Below are 25743 nucleotides of genomic sequence, written 5' to 3' on the forward strand. Positions count from 1 at the left end.
TTCATTCCTTTTTCTCTAATCTTGTCTTCACGCTTTATTTCATTAAGTTGATCTTCAATCTCTGATATCCTTTCTTCTACTTGGTCTATTTGGGTATTGATAATTGTATATGCTTCATGAAGTTCTCATGCTGTGTTTTTCAGCTTTATCAGGTCATTTATGTTCTTCTCTAAACTGGTTATTCTAGTTAGCAATTTGTCTAACCTTTTTTCAAGGTTCTTAGCTTCCTTGCATTGGGTTAGAACATTCTCCTTTATCTTGGAGGAGTTCATTATTACCCACCTTCTGAAGCCTACTTCTGTCAATGCATTAAACTCATTCTCTATCCAGTTTTGTTGCCTTGCTGGAACAGAAGGAGAAGAGGCATTCCGGTTTTTGCAATGTTTAGCCTTTTGCGCTGGTTTCTCTCCATCTTCGTGTGTTTATCTACCTTTTGTCTTTGATGTTGGTGACCTTCGGATGAGGTTTTGGTGTGGATGTCCATTTTATTGATGTTGATACTATTCTTTTCTGTTTGTTAGTTTTCCTTCTAACAGTCCCCTCTGCTGAAGGTCTGCTGGAATTTGCTGGAGGTCCACTCCAGACCCTGTTTGCCTGGGTATTACCAGTGGAGGCTGCAGAACAGCAAAGATTGCTGCCTGTTTCTTCCTCTGGAAGCTTCGTCCCAGGGCACCTGCTAGATGCCAGCCAGAGCTTTCCTGTATGAGGTGCCTGTTGACCCCTGCTGGGAGGTGTCTCCCAGTCAGGAGACACTGGGGTCAGGGACCCACTTAAGGAGGCAGTCTGTCCCTTAGCAGAGCTTAAATGCTGTGCTGGGAGATTCGCTGCTCTCTTCAGAGCTGGCAGGCAGAAACGTTTAAGTCTGCTGAAGCTGTACCCACAGCTGCCCCTTCCCCTAGGTGCTCTGTCCCAGGGAGATGGGAGTTTTATCTATAAGCCCCTGGCTGGGGCTGCTGCCTTTGTTTCAGAGATGTCCTGCCCAGAGAGGAGGAATCTAGAGAGGCAGTCTGGCTATAGCGGCTTTCTCAAGCTTTGGTAGACTCCGCCCAGTTTGAACTTCCTAGTGGCTTTGTTTATGCTGTGAGGGGAAAACTGCCTACTCAAGCTGCAGTAATGGCAGAGGACCCTCCCCCGACCAAGCTAGAGAATCCTAGTTAGACTTCAGACTGCTGTGTTGGCAAAAAGAATTTCAAGCCAGTGGATCTTAGCTTGCTGGGCTCTGTGGGAGTGGGATCCACTGAGCTAGACCACTTGGCTTCCTGGCTTCAGCCCCCTTTCCAGGGGAGAGAACGGTTCTGTCTTGCTAGCGTTTCAGGTGCCACTGGGGTATGAAAAGAAACTCCTGCAGCCAGTTTGGTGTCTGCCCAAATGGCCATCCAGTTTCACGCTTGAAACCCAGGGCCCTGGTGGTGTAGGCACCAGAGGGAATCTCCTTTTCTGTGGGTTGTGGAGACCATGGGAAAAGCATAGTATCTGGCCCTGAATGCACTGTTCCTCACGGCACAGTCCCTCATGGCTTCATTTGACTAGGGGAGGGAGTTTCTTGACCCCTTGCATTTCCCAGGTGAGGCGACACCCCACCCTGCTTCTGCTTGCCCTCTGTGGGCTACACCCACTGTCTAACCAGTCCCAATGAAATGAGCCACGTACCTCAGTTGGAAATGCAGAAATCACCTGCCTTTGACATTGATCTCACTGGGAACTCCATACTGGAGCTGTTCCTATTTGGCCACCTTGCCAGCTACCCTTGCATATTGTTTATAAATTTAAGGACAAGAATGAAATCCATGCCGAGATTAAAAGGGCATTTTAGCCTATGAGGCAGAGCTGTGAAATGCTTCCAATTATTTGGCCTTCAAAAATGTTCAGGGCCAGGTGCAGTATATCACACAACCATAATACCAGAGCTTTGGGTGGTCAAGGATGGTGGATTTCTTGAGGCCAGGAGCTCAAGACTGGCCTGGAAAACATAGCGAGACCCCATCTCTACAAAGATTTGTTAAAAATTAGCCTGTTGTGATGGCACACACCTGCAATCCCAGCTACTCAGGAAGCTGAGGCAGAAAGATGGCTTTAGCCCAGGAGTTCCAGGCTGTTGTGAGGTATGATCACACCACTACTGCCCTCCAGCATGGGGAAACAGAGTGAAAGCCTATCTCTATCAAAACAAAACAAATAATTTTCAGATATGCAGTTGTCTAGTCAAGGAGGCTACACTTCTGTATTTACATAAAAGAGAGGAAAAATTTTAGGTAAATAAATGTCATCCTTAATGTGTGAGCAAAAGGACATTAATCAGAAGTAAATATAAAATATTTGCTCCAGAAAACTTGAAGATCAATTGAGTCCATGGAAGTAAATTACTCAATGATCTCTTGAAGATCCAAGAATAGAAAGAGAAGATTATTTAATTACAAAAAAGGTCTCTGTGGAGAACATGCCATTCACAATCCATCAGTATGAATTCAAAACATCGGCCAAGCTTTCTGTTCTAACCTTATGACACTGAAGCCTGGATATCTCCCAGATATTCTAGGAAAGATTACTTAGGGGTGTTCATTGTTCTCTAGAGTCCTTAGCTGGTCTGAGGTCATAATATAGACACTAATTTTTGTTCTGTTAAATCAGCAATCTACCTTCCATGTATTTGCTTAAGGTATCTTTTACCAAAACCACTATATTTCCTTTGATAATTCAATAATAACAGTCGTGCTACTGAAAACTGTGATGTGAATTAGATCACATTATGCAAAACCCTCTTGCTATTATAAGGGGTAGTCTCTTGGGAAAGAGTGGCTTATACTGCTAGGAGTCAGTGTGCAAGGTCTTCTTCCTATAAGAACAATGTTCCTATAGGGAATATTCAAACTTTTTAAAAGGTATTCTCTAAATAACTTACTGATTTCAAGGGAGAAGCATGGTCATACCACTTGGAAACTGACATTATCCTAAATGGTTTGAAAGCTAAATATCACTTTTTCTCTAAGCGCTTCTATGATTATTGTTTCTGTTTGTTAGTTTTCCTTAGTAATGTAAAAGAAACATTGCTGGATAAAGTAAAAATAAGCAAATACATAAGTGTATTAGTCCATTTTCACGTTGCTGATAAAGACATACCAGAGACTGCATAATTTGTAAAGAAAGAGAGGTATAATGGACTCATAGTTTCACATGGCTGAGCAGGCCTCACAGTCATGGCAGGAGGCAAGAGGCACATCTTACATCACAAAATACAAGAGAGAATGAGAGCCAAGTGAAAAGGGTTTCCCCTTATAAAACCATCAGATCTCGTGAGACTTATTCACTACCATGAAAATAGTATGGAGGAAATCGCCCTCATGATTCAATTATCTCCCACTGAGTCCCTCCCACAACATGTGGGAATTATGAGAGCTACAATTCAAGATGAGATTTGGGTGGTGACACAGCCAAACCATATCAATAACTATAAAATTATTTATAATTTAATAAAAAGTTATTAAAACAGATTTTAATAACTTAATTAAAGCCTCTGGATCCAGCGGTGCCTTCAGCCCCATCTCTGAATTTTCCATTTATGGGTGAGTTTGGCATTTGCTGAAAGAAGGGTCATTAGTTACATACCCTTCTTTACTTTCTAATAGCATGGCTGATATTCAAGATTTAAACAAGACTTTGCTAAGGGTACAGAATAACAGTAGAACAATTAAAAAGGGGCAACATCCAATTTGGCTGGTTTTTATGTGATAATTCCCTCATATTTATTCTACAAGCAACTACATCTTCTTGGCCAGGATCCATATGACAGAGGATACCAGTTATGACAACCCCCAAAAATCTTCCAAAAGCCAAACCTGAACTCTCTGGCCCCACTGCTCTCCTAGCTGACCTCTGTCCCATGCACCAATAGCCTCATTGCCCTCTACTATATCAAATCCTCCACATTTCCTGTGAACTCTCTCTTTACCTCAGCTCATGCTGTTCCTCGAGCTGGAAATATCTTTCTTCCCCCCACATTTTTCCTAACTTTAACATCCCACTCAACCTGTAAACACAGCTGAGAAATTTTACATTACTTTCCCTACGACTCCAGCCTGTGTCTTTCTCTGTATTCCTGCGGAATATAGCTTATACCTCCATCTCCACCTTTACTCACCTCCTGCATTTCACTAGAGCTTGTTTTGTCTCCTCCACTGGTCAGTAAGTTCTCTGGGAGCAGGGACCATGTGTGATAATCTTTGAGTCCAAAAGCATAGCTTAGATCTGCCTTTGTACTGTTAGTGCCTGAATTTGCCTTTAGTGCCATTGCCTACAGCTTTAAAACAAAATAATTGGGTCAGATCTCTAGGCTCCCACTTCTAGTTTCTGATTTTGGCAGAAATATAAAATCATTTATACTGTAGTGTGGGATAAAGCTAGGATATCCTTCCTACCAAAGTTGATTGTTTCCCAAATAGTATTTTAGCAAAGGTAGACTGTCTCCTAAGAAGGTGTATATGGTGGTGGTGGTGGGCGGTGGGGGGGGGTCCTTCTTTCAAATACTGGGCTTAAAGTCCACTGGGTACAGCTTGGTGACATGGAACATTCTGCCACATTTCTGTTCAGCTTAGCTAAGGCCCCTCCATATAAAACATACATATCCATACAGAACATGTCACATTGCTGCATCCTACCATGCCCTGATTTTCACATCACACACCAGACCCTTGCCACCTGCTCACGAATACGAACAATGTATGTTGCACATGCATACACACTGGAATTGGAATAAATTCTCATATTTTTAAGATACATACTCAAAAATTATAAATAAAGATATAGACTGCTACTATCAATGAATTTTTAAAACAGAAACATTGAAGCAGAATAAAATTAGCAAACCTACCCTTTCAGCCTTAATTCCTACTGACCTACTCCAAATCTTTACCATCCAACCCATGCTGTCTCCTTTTTGTGCTTAAAAATGACTTGAACTCTCCCACCTGTTTTTCCTTTAAGTTGTTTATTCAAATGCTTTCCGTAATTCTATTCTAGATTCCTAACAAACAAATCAAATCTTCAGCATCTTGCCCAAAATACCCTGCCTAAATCCAGATCTTTCTGAGGCTCTCAGTCTCCTGAGAACTGAATTCTTATGGTGTGAATTAAATGCTAATTTAAATGGCATATGATGTTCTCATGTTACAGCAATTTTATTATAAGGCCTTAAGATTAAGACCTATGTCTTGTATGCCTACACTTATTGCTTAGTGTGGGGCTGCACACAAGCTGGTTGCTCAGGCCATCTGTAAGGGCAAGCCCTCTCTCTATGAGAGAGGAACCGGCGGCCTCCTCCTCCATCATGGTGTGTAATTTGCTGGCCCGGAGCCATAGGGCTTTCCTTCTTCAGACACCCTCTTGGAGAATCAGTTATTAAAGCCATAAACCCAAGATCATAAATAACTTTCCCAAGTCCCAGTGAATCTGTATTTCATATGAAGCATGTTATTTTTGAGAAGAGGCCCAATTCCTTTGGAAATCACGTAGTAAGAAGTAAGAGAGGTATCTTCCATGGAATCACATGATGGTTTCACATACGGCTCTCGTCAGGCCTCACTCAAAACATAATACACTGGCCAATCAGATACCACAATCTTGGTGGCTTCAGCCCTTAGCACAGAAATCTCATTTTCTTCCTCTCTTGGGACCTGAATTTCCACTGCCCAGAAATCATTTTTCTTGAAGATTTCATTTCTAACATCAGTGTAGGAACAATAATTTTTAAAAAGCTATTTTGTTCCTGAACAAGATTGAGATAAATCAGGCTCTTTGTGTGTGTGTGTGTGTGTGTGTGTGTGTGTGTGTGTGTGTCCTTGTTTTTTGCTTCCTTGGACTTCCCCGACCTTCCCTGATGACCCTGGGGTGGTGGCCATGGAGGGAAGGCAGCTATCAAAAGATGCCAGGTTTCCCATGACTAAGGAGTATAGATACATTTAATGAATCTATCTAGGATACAACAGCATTGATGTCCAAAGCCCAGAGAATTTAGCTAACATTGACAGAGTGCATGACTTTCTGAACAGACCAATTGGTATCAATGTCACCATTAGTTAACTCTGGGAGCAATTCACCAAACTAAGTCTAATTAGTGGAATGAGTTTTATGCAGTTTTCCTTTGGAAAATGACTCTTAAATTATGCCAATTTCACAATAAGGAAAATACCAGAATCATCCTTCAATTTATTTTGAAGTGTTCACAGACCATTTAACCATTTATTAATTGATTTAACAAGTACTTACTGAACAGATACTTGGTGTGTACGAGTTGGAGATGCCCTTAGGTCTGCAGGCCTCTGGGCAAGTAATTTTCTATAAAAACTACTTAAGTCACCAAAAATCAGTATGTCAGATGCTGGAAACTAATTTCATGCCATTCCATGAAAGAAATGTTATGCTGGCCAGCAGGAGCTATCCTCTTTCCAAACCCCCTCCCAGAAGCATAAACCAAGGTCAGGCCACATGACCCCAGAACAACTCCATTAACCCAAATGAAACTGCTGCCCCAGGGTGATCACTGGTACTAGAAGAGAACTTAGAAAATTCCCAGGAATCGTCTCCAAAGTGTGAGGTTGCCTGATGTTTAGGGCCTGGGGCAGGCACCCCTTGCCTGGATCTCAGGGTGGTATGGATATCAGTGACTAAATCATAATGTCTGCTCTCAAGGAAATCTCCTATTGTGTGGAATGTTCTTCTAACTCTGCCTGCCATGTAATATAATGTGCTCAAGTGTTATAGATGCCATGATAAAGATGCACGTATGGTGTAATAAAAAGTCAAAAGAAAAAGTGGTCAGTATTTGATCAATCTAAAGATAAAAAATACACTTACATGATTTTGAAGCAGGACATTTACGGTCCCTGGTTGTCATTTAAAAATGATCTGGGAAGTTCTTTTGTCTGATTTGTCATGTGAACCAGGTGTCTGTAGAAACATCAGCACTCCAAACTGACAATCAGACATGGATCACACTAGAAATAACAAAGGATTTCGATGAATACAAACTTGCATTTCTATCCCAGTTCTCGCTACCACTTGATTGCTGTATGGTACTGGAGAAAATAACTCCTCTAAGACTCAGGTTTCTCATCTGTAAAATGAGGATCATAATATTTATTTCACTGGGCTGTTTTGAGGTTTAAGTTACAGGTTTGTCTATAAACCTATGCTCATGGCATATCAGGTTTATTTCTTCTTAAAGTAGGAAAAATTGCAAAAAAAGAAAGAAAAATATATGTTCTATAAAGTAAGATTGTCAGCTCACTCTCGTATAGGAGCCATTCCTATGAACATATTGCTCACAGGCATGGAACCCAAAATGTTAGATTCCAAAGCCTGGAATTCCAAAGCCTGGAATCTAACATTTTGGGTTCCATGTCTATAAGCAATAATTGAAGGTCAGGCTACACAAACCAGGGTGCGTAGGCTTCCATGCCAAGACTTGCATTCCACGTGCCTTCCCTAAAAGCAACTTGAGGTAAATATATCTATCAGTCTCTAGGCTTCCTCAGTATCTTAAGCAGCTGGGGCTGCTATCACAGAATGCCGTAGACTGGGTGGCTTAAACAAGAGACATTTATTTCTCACAGTTCTGAAGGCTGGGAAGTCCAAGGTCAAGGTGCCTTGGAATTAGTGTCTGGTGTGGACCCTCTTCCTTGTATGCATATGACAACTTCTCACTGTATCTTTACATGGTAGAGAGAGGGGGGTTCTGGCCTCTTCCTCTTCTTAGGACAGAATCATTCCTATCATGGAGGCTCAACCCTCATGACCTCATCTAAACTGAATTACCTTCCAAATGCCCCACCTATAAATATCCTCATATTGGTGATTATGGCTTCATCATAAGAATCTGGGGAGGACACAAACATTTAGTTTCTAACACTCAGTTTCTAAGTAGAGGTTTGGACCTGTAGGAATGGAGGCTCCTGGAAACCAGAGGGGTCAGAAGAAGGCCGGACCCATCAGATTTCTTTTATCAGATGTCAGCAAATCTTCCTCAGTACCTGCCTGTGCCTGTGGAAAGCTCTTCCCCTCAGAGCAATGCTCAAGATTTCAGTCTGTCCAGATGATCCCATGACCCACCCTTCTATTATCCCCAGTTGTAGAGCATAGCACAGCCTAAGCTTGGAGATGGGGTGGGGAGTGAGGGGCCGGAGCTACAGATGGGAAGCAGGGCTTTGGGTGGGGGTTGAAGTTGGGACACCTGTTGCACAGAGAGAGGTTACTCTTGCATGACCAAAAAATAGTAGTTTACTTAAATAGTGGCCAAAGAGTAGCTCAGCAGGAATTTCATTTACAAAGCTGATGTCATAGAAGCTCAAGACTTAATTCATATAACCTCTTCTCTCATAGAGGAAAAAGCAGAAACACAGGATAATCTATGAGTACAAATCCATTCTCCCGCCCAGTAATCTCTCTATGACTTCTCCTAACCCCATGTGAGAAGCATCCAGCACATCAGCTGTGGATATCAAGAACTCTGATATTAGGGAGCAAGTGACCCATGCCCTTTAGGAGGTCACAGAAAGGGCTGTGGTGTCTTTGAGGTGTGGGAGTGTAATTAGGCAGTCAGAGAAATTCAGAAGAGGGCATTTGAATTGGATACAAGACTTCAATAAAGAATGATGGGAAGAAAGAGCAGAGAGACAAACCCAAACCACACGGATGGGAAAAGAAGCTATGTTTAGGGAACACGGAAGAAGCCAACCTGGCTCAAGCTGAGGATGTGCTCAGGGAAGGGTTGCCGGGATACTGGGGGACTTGAAAACTAAAGAAGGGCTCTGTAGATCACATTCACACCCCGAGTTTGTCTCTCAGCCCTCCTCTCCCCAGGGGCTGCCCCACAGCAAGTAAGTCAGGAAAAAGCCATCTTTTCAGCACTTCTTGATTTTGCAGTTGGAAGCCTCAGAGCAAAACACCAGGAAATTTAGAGAAATGCTTTGCACACTTGTATAGAAGGGACCACTGTTTTGGAATAGAAACATCTCGTTATAATAAGTCTGCACACAGAAACAGATGGAAGTAGATAAGTATCAGGTCTTGCCTCCAATTCTGTCAGCCAAGAGAGAAGGAAATTTGAGCTGTTAGTTATGGAGTCTTCCTCAAATCCAGGTCGGCACAGAGTTTTTGTGGTTGAGTTACTTCCCCCTCCTTTTTTTTAAGAGACCCTCAATTTCCTAGGATTGCAAATATTTTGGAAAAGAAAACCCCTTTAAAGAAAAAGAGGCCAGGTGCGGTGGCTCACGCCTGTAACCCAGCACTTTGGGAGGCTGAGGTGGGCAAACCACCTGAGGTCAGGAGTCTGAGACCAGCCTGGCCAACATGACAAAACTTCATCTCTACTAAAAATACAAAAATTAGCCGGGAGTGGTCCAGGCACCTGTAGTCCCAGCTACTCGGGAGGCTGAGACAGGAGAATTGCATGAATGTGGGAAGCGGAGGTTGCAGTCAGCTGAGATCGTGCCACTGCACTCCAGCGTGGGTGACAGAGAGAGACTCCATCTAAAAAAAAAAAAAAAAAAAGAAAAAGGAAAAGAGAAAATAAACTATTATTTTTATGGAATGACTTGTCAGACTTACTTGCATCTGATGTTCATAAAAATCGTCAGGTAGGTATTATTGCCATCTCTGATTTTACAAGAAACAGGCTCATTATTGAAATGGCTTATCTCATATTACAAAAATTTCTAAGGGCTCGCCTCCAAGTTCACTGGACTCCTGGAGCCATGTTCAGTGCTTCCATAACACCACCTTCCAGGCTGTGGGCTGCTTAAACTTTGTAAGTAGAAAGATGCAGTGGCAGGAAAATGAGAAAGGATATAACTCTGTAGCTACAGCCTCAAGTGGAACCAGGTCATCAAAGACCATGACTGCAATCAGGTGTGGTGTCAACACATCAGAGGTGGAAGATGCCAGGTGCCCCAACCCCAGTCCCTTCACCTCCTTAGAAGTAACTTCATACCCCACCAACCCAGGGAAGGCTGGATTTTCCACATACTACTGGTTGTAAACGAATGATGATTAAAAAATAAGCATGAAAGAAGACACTTCTTAATTCCTAGGACTATCAAGTAGTATGCGATCCATTGAGTTTGTTTTTCATGCTTATGGCTCTACTAGCCATCTAGAGCCATGAGGACAAAAGTCACTTTCTGGGTACTAAAGGATGACCTTTGGGATGGAGTCTGGTTCCTACAGGATTGTGGCACCTCTAGGCTCCCCTCCTAGATTGCCCAGGCTCTCCTCCTACCCACTACCCAGCCTCCAACTTGGCTCAGTCCAGCTCCACCAGCACTTGCCTCCATCACATCTTCCCTAACACCTACATTGAAATTGTCACCTGACCTGCCTGGATTTCTCACCAGGCTATGTTCTCCAAGAAGGCTGAGACCTTCAAGGCTAGACAGCTCTTGTTTCTAGCAAGTTGCCTGCTACACAATAATGTTTATGGAATATGTGAAGGAATATGTAAATGTGTTTGTTGCGTGAGTGAATAACTGGCTGAAATAATGAACATTTTCTTATGAAAACATTAAGGATGCAATAGCATAGGTGGTGTTCTAGCTAATAAAATCCTGTGGGTGCAGAAAGCTGCAAAGAGCAGAGCATTGGGGTGCTAACTAGGCCAAATTCATGTTTTCGGAGGACTGCTATGCTCAAGTCATCCTCCCTCCCCTCCAGTCTCGTGAATTCACAGCAGGAATCAATAATGACACTGAATCATTCAGGAATGTGAGGCTCAGGGGTGGCCAAGCAGGGGTCTGAGGACGAAGGATTGATGAGGAAAAGACACCTGCCACACTGCTTACTCTTTCCTTGTTCTTATGCCACTTCTGCGCAGAGGCTGGCACATTCCACCCTGTCTCCTACCGTCTCTGGCCCCAGCTGATGGTCTCATAGGCACTTGCCTCCCCTCTTACCCCTGGAAGACCTGGGTGAGAATCTGTTTGTGGCTCCTCTCCATGCTGCTGCTGTCTCAGAGATCTTAGTCAGTCTGCGTGGGTGTTGTTTATCTTTTCATCCATTCCCCAGTCCAGGACACAGTCTGTTAATTGAAACACGATGATGCAGAGGCTGCAGCTACAGATGGAGTGTTTTCTTTCCTTCACACCTCTCTCCCCTTAACCTCTTGTCTCTTTGGCCTTTTTCTCCAAATGTCTTGCCGCAGACCTCTTGCCATGTGTCTCTCTTTTCCTGGCTGCTCCCTGAAAGTCTTGAGCCATGAAATGACTGTGGTGAGTCTCTAGACAAATGACTGTTGCCTCCCCTCCTTTCATGGTGACAACTGAGGTGCAATACCCTCCTTTCCTCTTATTAGCTATGTGACTCCAGGGACTCCTAAACATTTCTGAGCCTCAACATACTAATTTATAAAATGAGATTGCAAAGGCTGCCTTTATAGCCTGCTTATTGTGGGGAACATGAGAAAGCACATTAAAAGCTCTTAGAAACTGCATCACAAGGAGAAGGTAATTAAGGTATTATCATTATTTACAGGTACAGAAGAGAAGAGGCAGAGAGCTGTGAGTCATGCAGACGACTGTTCTCTCCACTCATCACTTTAGACACTAGTCACCACTCTTCTACCTTTTCTCCCTCCATTCTTCTCCGTATTTATCTATTCCTTTCCATTTCTAGCCTTCCTCCAGGTGTTCTTTGAGGATCTACCACTGCATGCTCTGAACTGGGTACACTGTCCTTTCCTGTTCTCTTGTGTAAGCCAGGCTGGCCTGTGGTGGCCAGTGAGATCGAGAGACTTGGTGCATCTGCTCACCCCCACTTTTCCTCCTCTTTTCCCCTACACACTGCAATTACCCTAAGGATCAAAGTCGCTCCTCCATGTATGGAAACAAACAAGAGGTGGTGGAATGAACTACTAACCTCATAATTCTTCTAGCTACAGTAATTTGATCATCCCATATTTCTTCCTAGATATTTCTCCCATCCTTTTTTCTCCCCTTCCTTTGGTGCCTCAAAGAGGGGTCTCCTGGCTTGCACTCCTTTGGGATTGAGGAAATGCCTGCATACTCCACCCTGTGCTTCGTACAGTCATGCCTCCTAGGACAGAGTAGATTTTGCAGCCTTTTCCAAATGGCAGACTCATGACCCTACAGGACATCAGGGGATCCTATATCATCAGATAATAGGGTAGGAAGCAGGAGGGGAACAAATCCACTGTGAACCAAGCATGAACCTCAATCATGTGCTTTCTCTTTCCCAGCCTGGATCCAGATCTCAAGAATATCCAAGTACTCCACAAAGAAACATGTTTCTCTGTTACTCAGATAGGCCACACACTTGGAAAAGTCATCAGCATTGCCTTTTAAGGACATTTCAAGTCAGGATGAAACTTTGTCTACAATTTTCCTTTCCCGACTTTTCCACCAACACGAAGGTAACCTAGTGCTGGAAATACGTCTAAGATATTCTGAAGCCAAGCCCCAGGACCTCTATTTTCTGCAGCCCCTGAGGCCCAGTCCCCTGCCATCTCAGCCTAAAATGGTGGAGATGGGGAGAGAAGAACTCTTTGGTTGGGAAGTTTCTGGCATATAGCCCGTAAAATTCCAGAAGTGGGATATCTTTTTTTTTTTTTTCTGGTTGGCATGTTTCCAATTCCTCAAGGTATTTTTGTTCAAAAAAATTGAGAAAAAATATCACTTTGCAAATTTTAACAAATACATATTGAATCCTTAGTGTGCTTAAAAGCAAGTGTTTTAAATCAAGACTTTGAATGGATAATGGTTTATAGACTCACCTTTCCCCCACTTGTCTTTCACAAAACCATCTTCAATTTCCTATGTAAAGCTGGGAAACTAAACATCAGCATATTCATTTAATTTCTCTTTGGCTCAGCAGGCCTCGTTTTGAGAAATATTTTGATTCCCTTTGACAATTCTACTATCTTTCTATTTCCCTAATCCTGACATCATTCCTGAAAGTTCCCTCTTAGCCTTCTCTGCTTAAATCATTACATTTCCAGTTTGTCTCTACCAGTATCTTAACTCCTCTTCTAATAGCTTGTATGATAATGATGATGGTGGTGGTGGCGGTAGTGATGATGATGGCGGCGGAGAGAGAGAGAGAAAGAGGAGAGGAGAGGAGAAGAGAGAAGAGGGGAGGGGAGGAGAGGAGAGGAGGGGAGGGGAATATCCAAGGAAAGGGAGGAGGAAGAGGAGGGGAAGGAGGAGGAGGGGAAAGGGGAGGGAAGGGAAGGGAGGGGGAGGGGAGAGAAGGGAAGGGAGGGGAGGGAAGGGAAGGGAGGGGGAGGGGAGGGAGGGGGAGGGGAGGTGGGAGGGGGAGGGAAGGGGAGGGAAGGGAAAGGGAGGGGAGGGAAGGGAAAGGGAGGGGAGGGAAGGGAAAGGAAGAGAAGGGAAGGAAGTTTCATCTTTTTAATACTCTGCCTTTAGCCCAGGAGTACATGTGGACCTGTTCATTCACTTGGCATACTCACTTACTACTATATACATTTACGTGACTCGTAAGTAACTCTGTGAGTTGCTGTTTTTTTGGACATCTATACAAGCTCCAGATTTTTCTTCAAGATCCTCTTCCTCCTCCTTCATTTATCTTTTCAGAAAGTAGAGGTTTCTCACATTCCTGGTAAAAGCAAGCCTGTCTTCTAGAAGACTGTGTCATTTCTTGGAGCCAACTCTTCTCTTAGATGGTCATTTATAAGTTGAGTGGCTAGACATGGTGGTCTCTGAAGTCCCTTATATAAACCTGTGAAACGTTAATTGATAATGTACCACATTGACTGAACTAATGTGAGGGAGGACTAAGGAAAATCAAGCTCTGACAGACATGTTTTAGAGTTGTGGCTGGCTGGGGAAGGAGGCATCAGAGAACAGGGAAGGGGCGTTAGAATTTTGAGCAAGGCATTAAAATATTTCTCAAGATATTGCTGTCCCTCAATTTCTCAATGCTCTTGAATGTGTCATTGGAACTTATGACAAGCACAGTCTAGCTTGGTTGTGTCCTTTATTCTTTAATGTAAATTGTGCAGCGTAAGCAGCTATAGCACCACTACTGTGGATTATCACATACACTGACAGCAGCCTTTGTTGCTGGCCATGGTGGCAATTCCACTGGACTTGGCTTCCATGGCTTTTGAGGATCTGGCCTCTCTGAGGAGGATAGATAATTATTGGTAAGTAGCAGGATGCTGATTTTGCCACATGAGCAAGTGTCCACCTGGGTGTAAGGAAAAAATGCACTCCCCTCTGCTAATACCAACCTGCCCTCATCAAAAGAAGGTTTGGATTGCAGAACTTCAACATAAGACTCTGAATGCTTACGTTTGACCTACTAGAAGCAAACGGTGACCTTTCTATATCTTGTCATTAGTTAAGGAATGGAATGAATGCCACAGCTTGGGTCATTGGGTTTATTTGTATTCTAGGCATAAGCCAATATACTATCTTATAGCTCTTAGGTATCATGAAGCCATGGATTTTTTTTCATCCTCGATGAATGTGAAAATTTAAAATATTAACCACATTTAGAATATAGTAAATTTAGGACTATGCTTTAGTCATTTTTGTGCCCCCACGGCAACTGGCACGTAACTTTGCAGGAAGCAGAGTCAGGAAATCATAATGTTGGTTTAGTCATGATGTTAATGATCATCATGATACAAATGATACAAAATAGTAAGGCGTTTTGCAAATGGGTTCTATATTTAGAAAGTTATATAAAGCTAGCTATCTTACTGTATTTTAATCTCAGAACCATAGAGTAATAAAACATTTCAGAGCCTATGGAGAGTGGAGGCTGTGTTTTATTCTTCTCTATATTCCTTGCCCTTATCACAAAACCTGGCCTGCAATATATGTTTAATGTTATTGTGCTCTTTGTGAACATAAAGACCAATTAAGCATCCATTGTGAAACAGCAGGGCTGCCACTTATATGGCTGGAAAGACTGAGCATTGCACAATATCAGGGGTGCTATAAATATTCAATGCAATGTGGATTGTGTCCCCCAAATTGGTACCTAACTATATTCTAGTGTCCTTTAGTGTCAAGTTCTTACTCACTTGAGACCCAGAGTTTTGAGAAAAAAGATTAATAATAAACTCATTAACAATCACGTAGATTTAGACAGGAAAAACCTCTTCAAAAAAGAAAATAGCATGATGGCATCAAGAGTAATGGACAATGAGGGAAAGGAGATTTAGCTTCTGAAGTTGGAAAAGCCTCCCTTGATAGGGTAAACTTGGAGCTGAGACCCAAATTACCAGGTAGAAAGAAGGCTAGATTCGCTTATTTCATCCTCACAATAGCCCGATTAGGTCAATATTAGCTCTATTTTATATGTGAAGAGATCAAGGCCTTAAAGTAACAGAACTAGTAAGTGGCCTGAATCGGTTCAACTCCAACATTTTGTGTGTAAACATTATGTCACACTGATTCTTGTAGGAGAAAGTGAATAGAAGAAGTATTTGCACATATCATAATTTTTAATAAATATATTTCTGGATGTAGGGGTACTGATCAAATAGTGGGTTCTTTGATACATTTTTATGAGATGTCTAGGCTTATATTGTTAATGGTACTGATGCCTGTCACAAAATTGTCTTAAGCAATTTAGATATTCTAACTTTTTACATTTTCAAATAAGGTGATCACTAAAAGCATAAGGCATATATAGATTTGATGAAGAGTCAGAAAATTCTGTCCCAGAAAATTCTGATCTGGCACCACCAAGTATCCATGAGACCTCAGGCAAATTGCTTTCTATCTGAACTTCAGTTTCTCAGTCTCTAGATAGGTATGAAAATTGTCCTTCTTATTTTAGGACAATTGTAAGACTCTAACATCAAAATAAATATAATAATGTTTAAAAAATATAAATATAAGTAATTTAGACTGTATTAATTATTTTGATAATCATTAAATGTGATACATACGTACCATGGAATACTATGCAGCCATAAAAAGGAATGAGATCGTGTCCTTTGCAGGGACATGGATGGAGCTGAAAGCCATTATCCTTAGCAAACTAATGCAGGAACAGAAAACCAAATACTATATTTTCTCTCTTATAAGTGGGAGTTCAATGATGAGAACACATGGACACATGGTGGGGAACAACACAAACTGAGACTTTTCAGCTGGGGGTATGGGGGAGGGAGAGCATCAGGAAGAATGGATGCTGGGCTTAATACCTAGGTGATGGGATGATCTGTGCAGCAGACCAGCATGGCACATGTTTACCTATGTAACAAACCTGCACAGCCTGCACATGTATCCCTGACCTTGAAAAAAACTGTATTAAAGATATCGGTCCTGTGATTTAAAAAAAAATGCCAGACTTCATATTCCTTTTCTTACTGAGACCAAGACCTTTTCGGGATAGAAACTGAAAAAGTTAGAATTATATCAGCAAAGCTAAGTCTACCTTCCAAAACTATGCAAATTAACTTTGTAATTAAACTATCATTCACACACAAGTAACACTTACTTGTCTTAATTATCCAAGTAATTGATCCTGGAATAGTTATTTAGTTCACAATTTTCCGATTTATGGGCCCAGTAGAGATATGTTATGGGTCTTGCCTTGGAGATAAAGATCTTATCTCCATCAAGATATTGTCCTAGAAGAGAGTTTTGTATTGGATTTGTTGAGACCCTAGGATTTGCTTTTCTCATGCTTCTCCTCCAGAACTTCCTGCTATATGAACCACTATCATTTTTCATGCTCCTTAGAAAATACTGTATTATTAATGATACAAATCATAATAATTGTATTCTTTATGTTCATAGTGTTTCTCAGCATAAGAACAGCCTCCACAAGCCATTTTCTTCATTAATCTTTATCACAAATCAATTATGTAGATTTAATCCTTATTTCAGAGATTTTAAAAAAAGAGGCTCAGAGAGGCAAAATGAGGTAGTTCAGGTAGCATGGCTAGGATGAGTAGGGCAAAGCCTCAGATGCAAGGCTATCCTGTCCTTTGAATCCAGCACTCCTGCTGCCACACATATTGACGTTGAGAGAGCTGGATTTTAAACAGACATTATTACATTAATATCTTTAAGTATCTTAATTAGATCTTACAGGAAGGAAAATAAATTGTTTGGTCACCAAAACAGCCTGAGTATTCCAATTTGAAAGAGTGAGTCTGTTTCAGATCATAGATAGGGTGGTGACTCTGTTTGGCCAGGAGACATCAATATAGACGGTGAACCATGAGTAGCAGGGGGATGCTTGGATAAAGCCCCTGGCCTGTGAGGAAATGTGACTGTACATGGTATGTGCACCCAACACCTACGGCAAATACTCCCACGGCCACCGGTGTTGGATTCAATTAAACATTAGATTCATCATCTTTAGCAAGGAAAGAGAACAGCAAACAGTTGCTCTCTCATGGCTAAACACCCCTCGGATTTGCTGGCCTTTGATTTATTGGAAGAAACCTGCTGGGAAGAACATACTGTGTAGCTGATTAATGTCAGCTTCTGTCATCAGTTTTCACTTAGATTCTTGGCCAGCCCTGACATCTCCTCCCTAAAGGATCCAGAAGAATTTGAGGACTGATCCAAGAGCTTTACTGGCATGGGATTTGCAGAATGCGGTGTTTGCAAAATAAGGAAGATGAATGGAAGTGGAATCCCATGTTCTCCACTGAACTTGTTTCTTTAATTCATTTCTCCAGAGGCCCAGCTCCATGCCAGGACCACACCAGCAAGGGGACTGGGGAAAGTGTTCCCAGGCTCCAGTACAGATGTCTTGCATTTCCTGTGCTGCTTTATGTGCTGCTTCCTTAGAGCTCATCATACTGGAAAGGGGTCCAAGGAGGAATGCAGCACGCAATCACCATTAGAGCCTTCATTGGGATCCTTGCCCAAAGCTTGTGGAAGAGCGGGCACCATGAGCATCAAGTCCAATCCACTGCCTGGCTGGGAACGAGAAGAGTCACTGCTCCCCAGGTTGGGCATGCAAGCTTTGTGTTTCACAGGGTCACACAGCACAACTTTTTCCCCCATGCTCCACTATGATGCAATGGCATTAAATTTAAAGCAAGCATAATTTTGTGTATGTATTCTCCTTGTTTTTCTGGTGGAGGGAAAGCCGACTATTTGATTTCTTACAAGATAAAATGACCTTTTTCCCTCCCACTAATGTACAAATAACCTGGGAAGAGGTGGCCATTTTAACCAGATGGAAACTTCTCCTGAATTCACTCCTGGAGAGAGAAATAAAAGAAAAAAATATTTCAATTGAGAAATAAAAATCTGTTCTGGTTATCTATTGATGCTTAACAAATCATCACAAAACCTAGTGACATAAAGTAATAGCACTCATTCTGTTATATCTCACAATTTCTGAGTCATATCTCAGAGTTCTGAGGAATTTGAGAAAAGAGGGACCAGGCAGTCCTAGCATAGTGTCTCCCATGCAGTTGCGGTCAGGATCTGGAAAAGAAAGGTCTGTAGGAATATCAGTTGAAGTTTGCTGGGCCTCTGTCCCTCTCTCTCTTCACATAGTTTCAGGGCCTTTACATATGGTCTCTCCACCAGGACTACTTTGGGCCTTCTCAGAGAATGGTGGCCTCTGGAAACTACTTACATGGTGACCAGAGGTTTCAAGAGTGAGTATTCTCGTGAGTCCAATTATTGTGCTCCTTGTAATATGCTGGTATTTAAAGATTCACAAAGGCTTTTTAGATTATTTTTGAAGTCTTAGTTTACTTCCTTATTCTTTTACGCATCAATTCTAAGGATCAGATAGGAGATTGTATCATATTACTTCTAAATTCCCGTTTACATCTATTTGTTTAGAATTCTACAGGGTGTTGTTGCGAGATGTCTTATCCTTAAGCATGAGACTGTAATGGTAACTTTATTGATGCTCACTGAAGTTTCAGGCACTGTTCTATCTTAGGCTGAATAATTTAATTATTACAAGTATGCTAGGAGTCCGTGCTATTGTCATTTCCCTTTTACAGATGAGAAAATGGGGGCACAGTAAGGTTAACTGGCTTGCTAAAGGTCACATAGTTCTTAAATTTGAACCCAGGTGGTCTAACTCAAGAGATCACTCTTTTAAGCATTGTATTAGTCTGCCTCCTCCAAAGAAGCCACAGTCTAGTGGCTTTACACTTAAGTCAAAGAGAATTTTTTGCATGCTTTTTTTCTCCATATGCACAAGGGATAAGACCCCTTAGACAAGCATCTGGCAATCTGACTAAAGAAACAAGCAGCATATCTCTATGGGGACCACAGGCAAAGGCTGTAGAAGTTCATAAGAGGAGAGAGCTGGGAGAAAGTTGGGTGTCAGGAAAGGGGACCTGGTGGAGTGAGAAACATAACTGGGCTCTTAAGAACAGATAAGAGTCAGAGCACCAGAAAGACTGAGCTTACATTTTAGGTGATGGGAGGAGCTTGCCTTACCACATGGCCAATGATATTGTCAATTCCAGCACTGAAAGAAAGGAATTCCTCTCCTAACACTAACTGTACTGGCTTTCCTTGGGTCCTGGTGATTAGATAGATTGTCACCTTGAGGAGGAGAAGAGGACAGGTTGTCTCATTCATTTATAAGGCTGCCACTGATTTTCTGTCCTTATCTACACCTTCCAAAGACAGATGACCCTCTTTGCCAAACTTAGAGTCCAGCACTGGTTTGGAAATCAGGATAGGGCCAGAAATTATGAAAATGGAGACAGGAAGCAAGAGGATCCTCAATTGCCCTCAGATCCACAGGAGAGTCCTGGGGGCTTAACGCCGCTGGTGCACAGTAAGCCCCAGGAGGCAGGGAGCACACCTACCTTGCTCATCAAGGTGTCCCCAAGGTGGCATGTGGCCATGCTCAGTAAGTACTTGTTAAATAAGCAAATGAATAAATGAATTGCCAAATAACCAAACAAATGAATTTGTATAGAGCACACTTAAAAACTAACAAAAGGTTTCTGGAGCATTTAGGGTGGAAATGGGATGCCCCCAATCCCATTTCTGAGGTGAGAAAGAGTCCTGTGTCCAGAGATAGGGCTTTTTCCTGGCTGGAAAAAATCCACCCTTCCTTCTAGAGGAATTGAGTAAATAGTGTTGGGATATATAGAAGATCAATCAATATAAAATTTACTACACTTAATTCTAAAACTTCCTTTTCCAGGCACTGGGATCTCAGGGGCAAATCTCTTTTGTGGTAAACTGACCTCTAGAATCATCACAATCATATAGCTGTAGACACTTAAATTTGAAGCGTTCTTAAAGCTTATGAAGATCAACTAGATATAATGTCGTCTTTGCCAGCAGGTGGCTACACTTGAATGACTCAATACACAAAAGCTCATTACCCTTTGTAATAAATTGCTATCTCCTCATAAAGTACTTACCTGATGGAAAGATTTCAGAAAAAGGAAACCAAGTGATCTCCTGCTAAGAAGTGGTAAAGCAAACTTTAGCGCCCTGAAAATAACTATGTAAAGTGCATTTGAATCCTGGATAGGAAACTAGTTTACCCCATGTAAATACAGAAGAATAGCCGCTAGGGTGTTGGTGGTGGTACTTGCTAAAGTGATAGAATAGTAATGATTCCATTTGCTTATTTTGACAGCTTCACTGACTGGGAAACCTGCTATTCTCCACACACCTCCGTATTCCCATGATGAAGTTATGTCTCTGTCTGTTTTTTTTATCGTACCTGGAATAATGTTGCCCATGCTATGCCTCCAGGCAGACAAAACCTTCCTTGCCCTTTCTACCATCCCATCCAAGGCCCATGAAGCCTTTCTAGATGCTCCCTGTCTGGATTTATCAGCCACCTGCATTGTTCCTGTGGTTCTTTGTCAAGCCACTTTCTGCATCTATTTTACTCTCCCTAAGGTTATACTACGTTGCTTACGGAACTGTGATGTGGCAGAGAGAAAATGTGTTTGAATCAGGACTCCCAGATTTAAAGTCCAAACTGTACCCTCTCTTAACTGTTGAATTTTAGGTAAGTTACAGAGTCCTTATAGGCTCCATGTATTTCAGACATTTGTAATAATACCAATTCAGATGAGTTTATGGAGTTGCTGTAAGAAAATATGTATGAAAAATGCTTTCAGACAGTAATGCTGACATGTGTGCATGTATGAGACAGTCACTGCAAAATGTGCAACAAGAGCTGAAGTTTTATTCATAGACTTATTGGATGACCTTGAAGTTTTATTCACAGACTTATTGGATGACTTTGAACAAGCCTTCCCCTCTCTGGGCCTTGGTTTCTGAACCTAGACCAAGGGTTCCTAGCCTGGGATCCTCAGAAGGGCTTCGGGAGAGTCACGAAACCCCTGAGATTGCATCCACCGTTATGCCCGCTGGCGCCTTTTTCTAGGTTCAGCAGTCACCGCTTTCATCCAATTCTCAAAGAGATCTGAAATTCAAGCGAAGTTAGGAAACTTGAGCCAGATGCTCATGAGGTCCCCCACCCCATCGAGGTCTGACAGTTTATGTCTCTGGAAACTTTAGTCCAACATGTTCTTGCAACAGGCACAGAAACACATTTTGCAAGACCAGAAAGGGACTATCACAGATGAGGAAACTGAATCCTGGAAGAGTGAGGTCAGGTGCCAGATGTTAGGAGTTGGCAGAGACTCTGCAAACCTACCAGAGCTCCAGTGAGAGGGGTAATCACAGAGTCACGGGTCATTTCCTCCTTAGATTTTAAAATCAGGGTGGGGTGGTCAATAGAAAACCCAGAAAAACAGTCCTGTTTTGTAAATAGAAATCATTTAATTAAAAAAAAAACTGGATTTGGTTTATAATTTTGTAATGTCCTGCCTACAGGCACTGTGCTAGAAGCCAAGGGCTCAGGGACACAAAGGCTGTAAAGGGCCCCCATGCTTCACTAATAAGGGAGACACCCTTGCTGTCAACTGACTATAAAATCAGTGGGAATTTAGAGGACCAAGAGTCAGATTTGGCTGGATATTCTATTTGATTATTAAGTGTTGAACTTAATGGATTGAGGAAGGCCTGCAGATGCCTTTTGCATATCATCATGGCATGCAGGTAGGGTCCATGATAGCAGAACCCATGCTAGGTTGTATATATGATTCTATTTAATTCTTATAATATTCTTGCAAAGTAGGTTTGTAATCCCTATTTAAAGTTGAGGAACTGGTGGCTCAGAGTAGAGTAACCTGCTTTCCATTACACAGAGAGGGAAATATATCTCAGTGGTTTTGCTTCTCCTCACTGGCCTGATGCCTCAAGGGCCTCCTTCCTTATCCATCCTGCTCTCTTCCTGTTGCCCAACACAACTTCCCTGTGATTCCATCCTGGGAAAGGCATTGGGGCTCAAGTCTCTCCAGCTCCTGATAACATTGGACACTGATACTACTCTAGAAATAGACTTCAGAAAAAAAAAAAAAAAGTGCCAGCCTAATCTGGGTGTGAGCCAGCCTGATAATGTCGGTACCTGGGTTCACATTTGCAGCTGATTTTTAGATGAGGAAAGAAAAATACCTGCAGAGCTACAGAAGTAAATGAAGGCAGGGATGTCCCCTGGTCATCTCACCTGCTTCTTGGCTGGAGTAGCCATCTTGGTGCAAGTCCTTGCTCCCTAATGAAACCATGGAGCTCAGCTTACACTGCTGAGCTTACTTACCTGGGGCTGGGCTGTCCTATAGCAGCCCTATCTGAAAGCAAAAGAGTGGATTCTCCACCCCGTGTCCACCTCAGCCTTGTTTGAGGCCTGGAGATGGGGGGAAAAAACAGGCCTCTGACTTCAAAGATCCCACTCTCTAGATGAAGAGACAGAGATGTCAACATGTAAATGTGAAGTCATATAAATGCCTTGACTGCCCAGTAAAGACAATGGAAAACCCAAACTCCCTCACTGAGCATTCAACACTTTCTACAATCTGGCTTCCCAGATTTTTCAACCCACTTTTAAAACCCAGTCACTTGTTCTTTCCTTCACATACAACCCGCTATACCTGGCTGAACTGCTTGCCATCCCTGAGCAAACTTCGCCTTTGCTCATGTGCCATTCTCTCCTCTGTCACAGCTCTGTTCCCATTCCCTTCCATCTCTCGTTTGTAAATCACCGCACAGAACCAGCTTTTTACAAGGGGTTGCCAGAGCCACACAGAGAACCTCACACTGAGCCCTTCTTCCTTAGGTTTCCCTGAGACAGACCAAGAGACAGCCCAAGGCTGCAGACCCATGTCCTCTTGCTGCCTCATGGATTGGCTGAGCATGAAGGCTGAGGCTCAGTGTCACCTACAAAAGTCTGCTCCCTGAACCATGACAGAACTGCCTGGAGCAGATAGGAGAGGGATCCAGGTCAGCAGTAGAGCTGGGAAGAGGTGCCAACTGCCAGTGCAGGGCTCTGTCCCCTTCCGTTGATGCTCTGATTTTGGGAATTAGATTGGTTTCTCTTGCTAATCAGTGATCTTCTTTGCCAGAACTGACAGAACATTCCATTTGGGTTGACTCAAATTGTTGTTAAAAGCTCTATGGAATGCTTCAAATGCTCTTTAGGTCTCTGGATAGAAGTAATGCTAGGCCTGGCTGGAACTAGAGCACAGCTTCCCAGCTCTCTCGCAGAGTCTGTCTTGAAGCAGCAGACAAAGCAGTATAGAGGGTGTCAAAGGGTGTAGCTAAGAAGGTACCATCTTTCTACCCCTCACATTTACCCTTTGTTCTGCTGCTTTTGAGTAATTTTGCCTCCGTATCCTCAAATCGCTGAATCAGGGTACAGAATTGCATTAGACACGTTGTAAATCCTTAAATACCCTTGTAACCTGAAATGGAAACTATGAGAAGTAATTAGTTCTTCTGACATCAATATTCCAATGTCTAATTTTCTCATTAAAACCAGAGAATGGACAATTTTAAAGAGAGTATTTCCCCCAAAAGATAGTAATCTGCAGTTTAATGTTACACTATCATTTCTTGAAGTCAGTGGTTACAGCAGCTGCTCAGAGAAGTTATTAATTTCCTGCAGTAGGCTATGATTGGGAACTCACTGGCCCAAATGTAATTTTTTTTTTAAAAGTGTACATTCTGCACAGACCTATTGCCTAGAAATTCAAGCACGTTGTAAAGGGTAGTGCTTTGTGACAGGCGATGTTGAAGAGGAGTGATTTAGTAGAGCTAGATTTTCTTGTGTTGCAGAAACACAGGGAAATTGATCAGAGGTCAAGTTGAGGTGCACACAGTAAAATGCATAATGCATTCTAGGTCCAGTATGAGCCTGGTCTCCTTCTTTGCTAACTTTGTTCTATTACACCTGGAAGGTGATAGACATGAGAGTTAGGGGCACATTGAGTCTGCATCCTACTAATCTACTCCAAGGGTAGCCCCTATGTTTTAGTCTCAGTGAGGCAGGATAATTTAGCCTTGGCAATATTGATATTTGGGGCCAGACTATATTTTGTTATGGAGGGCTGTTCTGTGCGGTCACATGCTTAGCAGCATCCCTGGCCTCTATTTGCTAAATGACACTAGCACATTCTGATTGTGACAACCAAAAATATCCTCAGACTTTACTGAATATTCCCTGGGGGCTGGGGGGTAGGGTCAAAATTGCCCCTCTTTGAGAACAGCTGCAGTACGGCAGACCTGTATCCATTTAACCAGAGCTCCTTCCAGGGACAGGGGATGGGCCAGTGACTTCCCACCTGTGTTCCAGCTCTAACATCCAAAGTGACTAAAGTACATGCATTTCACTGTTTATTCATTATAGTTCCAAGTTGATTTCCAAATAAAAAAATGAAAAATGGCCTATGCTTTTCCTTTTGGCAATTTACACTGAGTAATGGACAATTTGTAAACTTCCTAATAACTTATGGGAATAAGAGTATGTACAAAACTTCATTCCTACAGAGTGACTATTTGGCCTTAATAGGATAATGTTTAATAATCTCCCTGACAATGTGCTGTTAAGTAGTGAAACAGATACTGGTACACAATTACCTTTGACATGGCTATAAAATAAGCCATTGAAGCCATTTTCTCTGGATACCTTTACCCTGATATTTAATTCTTCCATCCCTTCCAACTCCACACAGTACCCCCCAAGCCTGGAAAATAAAAAAAGTTCAATCCAAAGCCATTCCCTCAACAGAAAAGCATCTAGGTATTCCCTCACCATGACCTTAACCATGATTCTCTTTTGCCTCCCACTGAGCTCCAAATGAACTGTCTGAATACGAGCTTCAGATTTGGACAGACCCAGTTTCTAGTATAACAACTCTGCCATTCACAAGGTGTGTGTCTTTCAGCAAGACACTGCTAGGTCTCAGTTTCCTTCTCCCTAAATTGGGTTGGCAATGCCTACTTCCCAGAGGAATTAATAAAATGATAAATGAAGGAACACCAAACATGTGCCTGGTACATACACACACTCTCAATGTTTGTCTTATTCAACGGGTGGTCAGACCAGTATAGTATAGACCATGTCTATGGGGCCTTTCCTTCAGTGTGTCTAGCCAAGTTTTTTGGAATGCTAGTGCCCACCTTTTTACCACACTACTTTACTTAGTCTATGCTTAGACACTTTCACCCCAAGGCTTCATTTAGAAGAACAAGATTGTCTACTTGGGTCCCCCTTGAGGTAACCCCAAATAGGTGGAGGAAGTGTTCTGGGCCATGTGGGGCCTTACCTGCCTGGTGACCGGAGATTTAGAGGCGAGTGTTTATTTTGTGGACAATGTTAGTGCTTAGGAAGCTAAGGCCAAAAGCTTCCCTATGTGAAAATGGCCAAAATGTTGCTCACTTTTAGCCTCCT

At 42.3% G+C, this 25743-nt stretch overlaps 1 protein-coding gene across 35 annotated transcripts in view; it reads left to right on the forward strand.

Moving 5' to 3' along the window:
- The window catches only part of LOC105479897 (uncharacterized), a 226813-nt gene that overhangs the window by 138644 nt on the left and 62426 nt on the right, over positions 1–25743 (forward strand). For 5 of the 35 annotated variants that reach the window (XR_011611511.1, XR_011611509.1, XR_011611515.1 and 2 more), the window contains exon 2: positions 20847–20958. The exons of 23 other annotated variants lie outside the window; for them this stretch is intronic. Coding sequence is in view for 2 of the 12 variants with exons in the window: in XM_071076266.1 (XP_070932367.1) it covers positions 17675–18048 (374 nt within the window). In the remaining 10 variants the exon portion in view is untranslated. Of the gene's footprint in view, positions 1–12238; positions 12606–17674; positions 18256–20846; positions 20959–25743 lie in introns of those variants that run through there. 7 more of the 35 variants (XR_011611488.1, XR_011611503.1, XR_011611513.1 and 4 more) reach the window with 5 other exon arrangements.

This window comes from Macaca nemestrina, chromosome 13, assembly GCF_043159975.1.
Source record: "Macaca nemestrina isolate mMacNem1 chromosome 13, mMacNem.hap1, whole genome shotgun sequence".
Taxonomy (NCBI): Eukaryota; Metazoa; Chordata; class Mammalia; order Primates; family Cercopithecidae; genus Macaca; species Macaca nemestrina.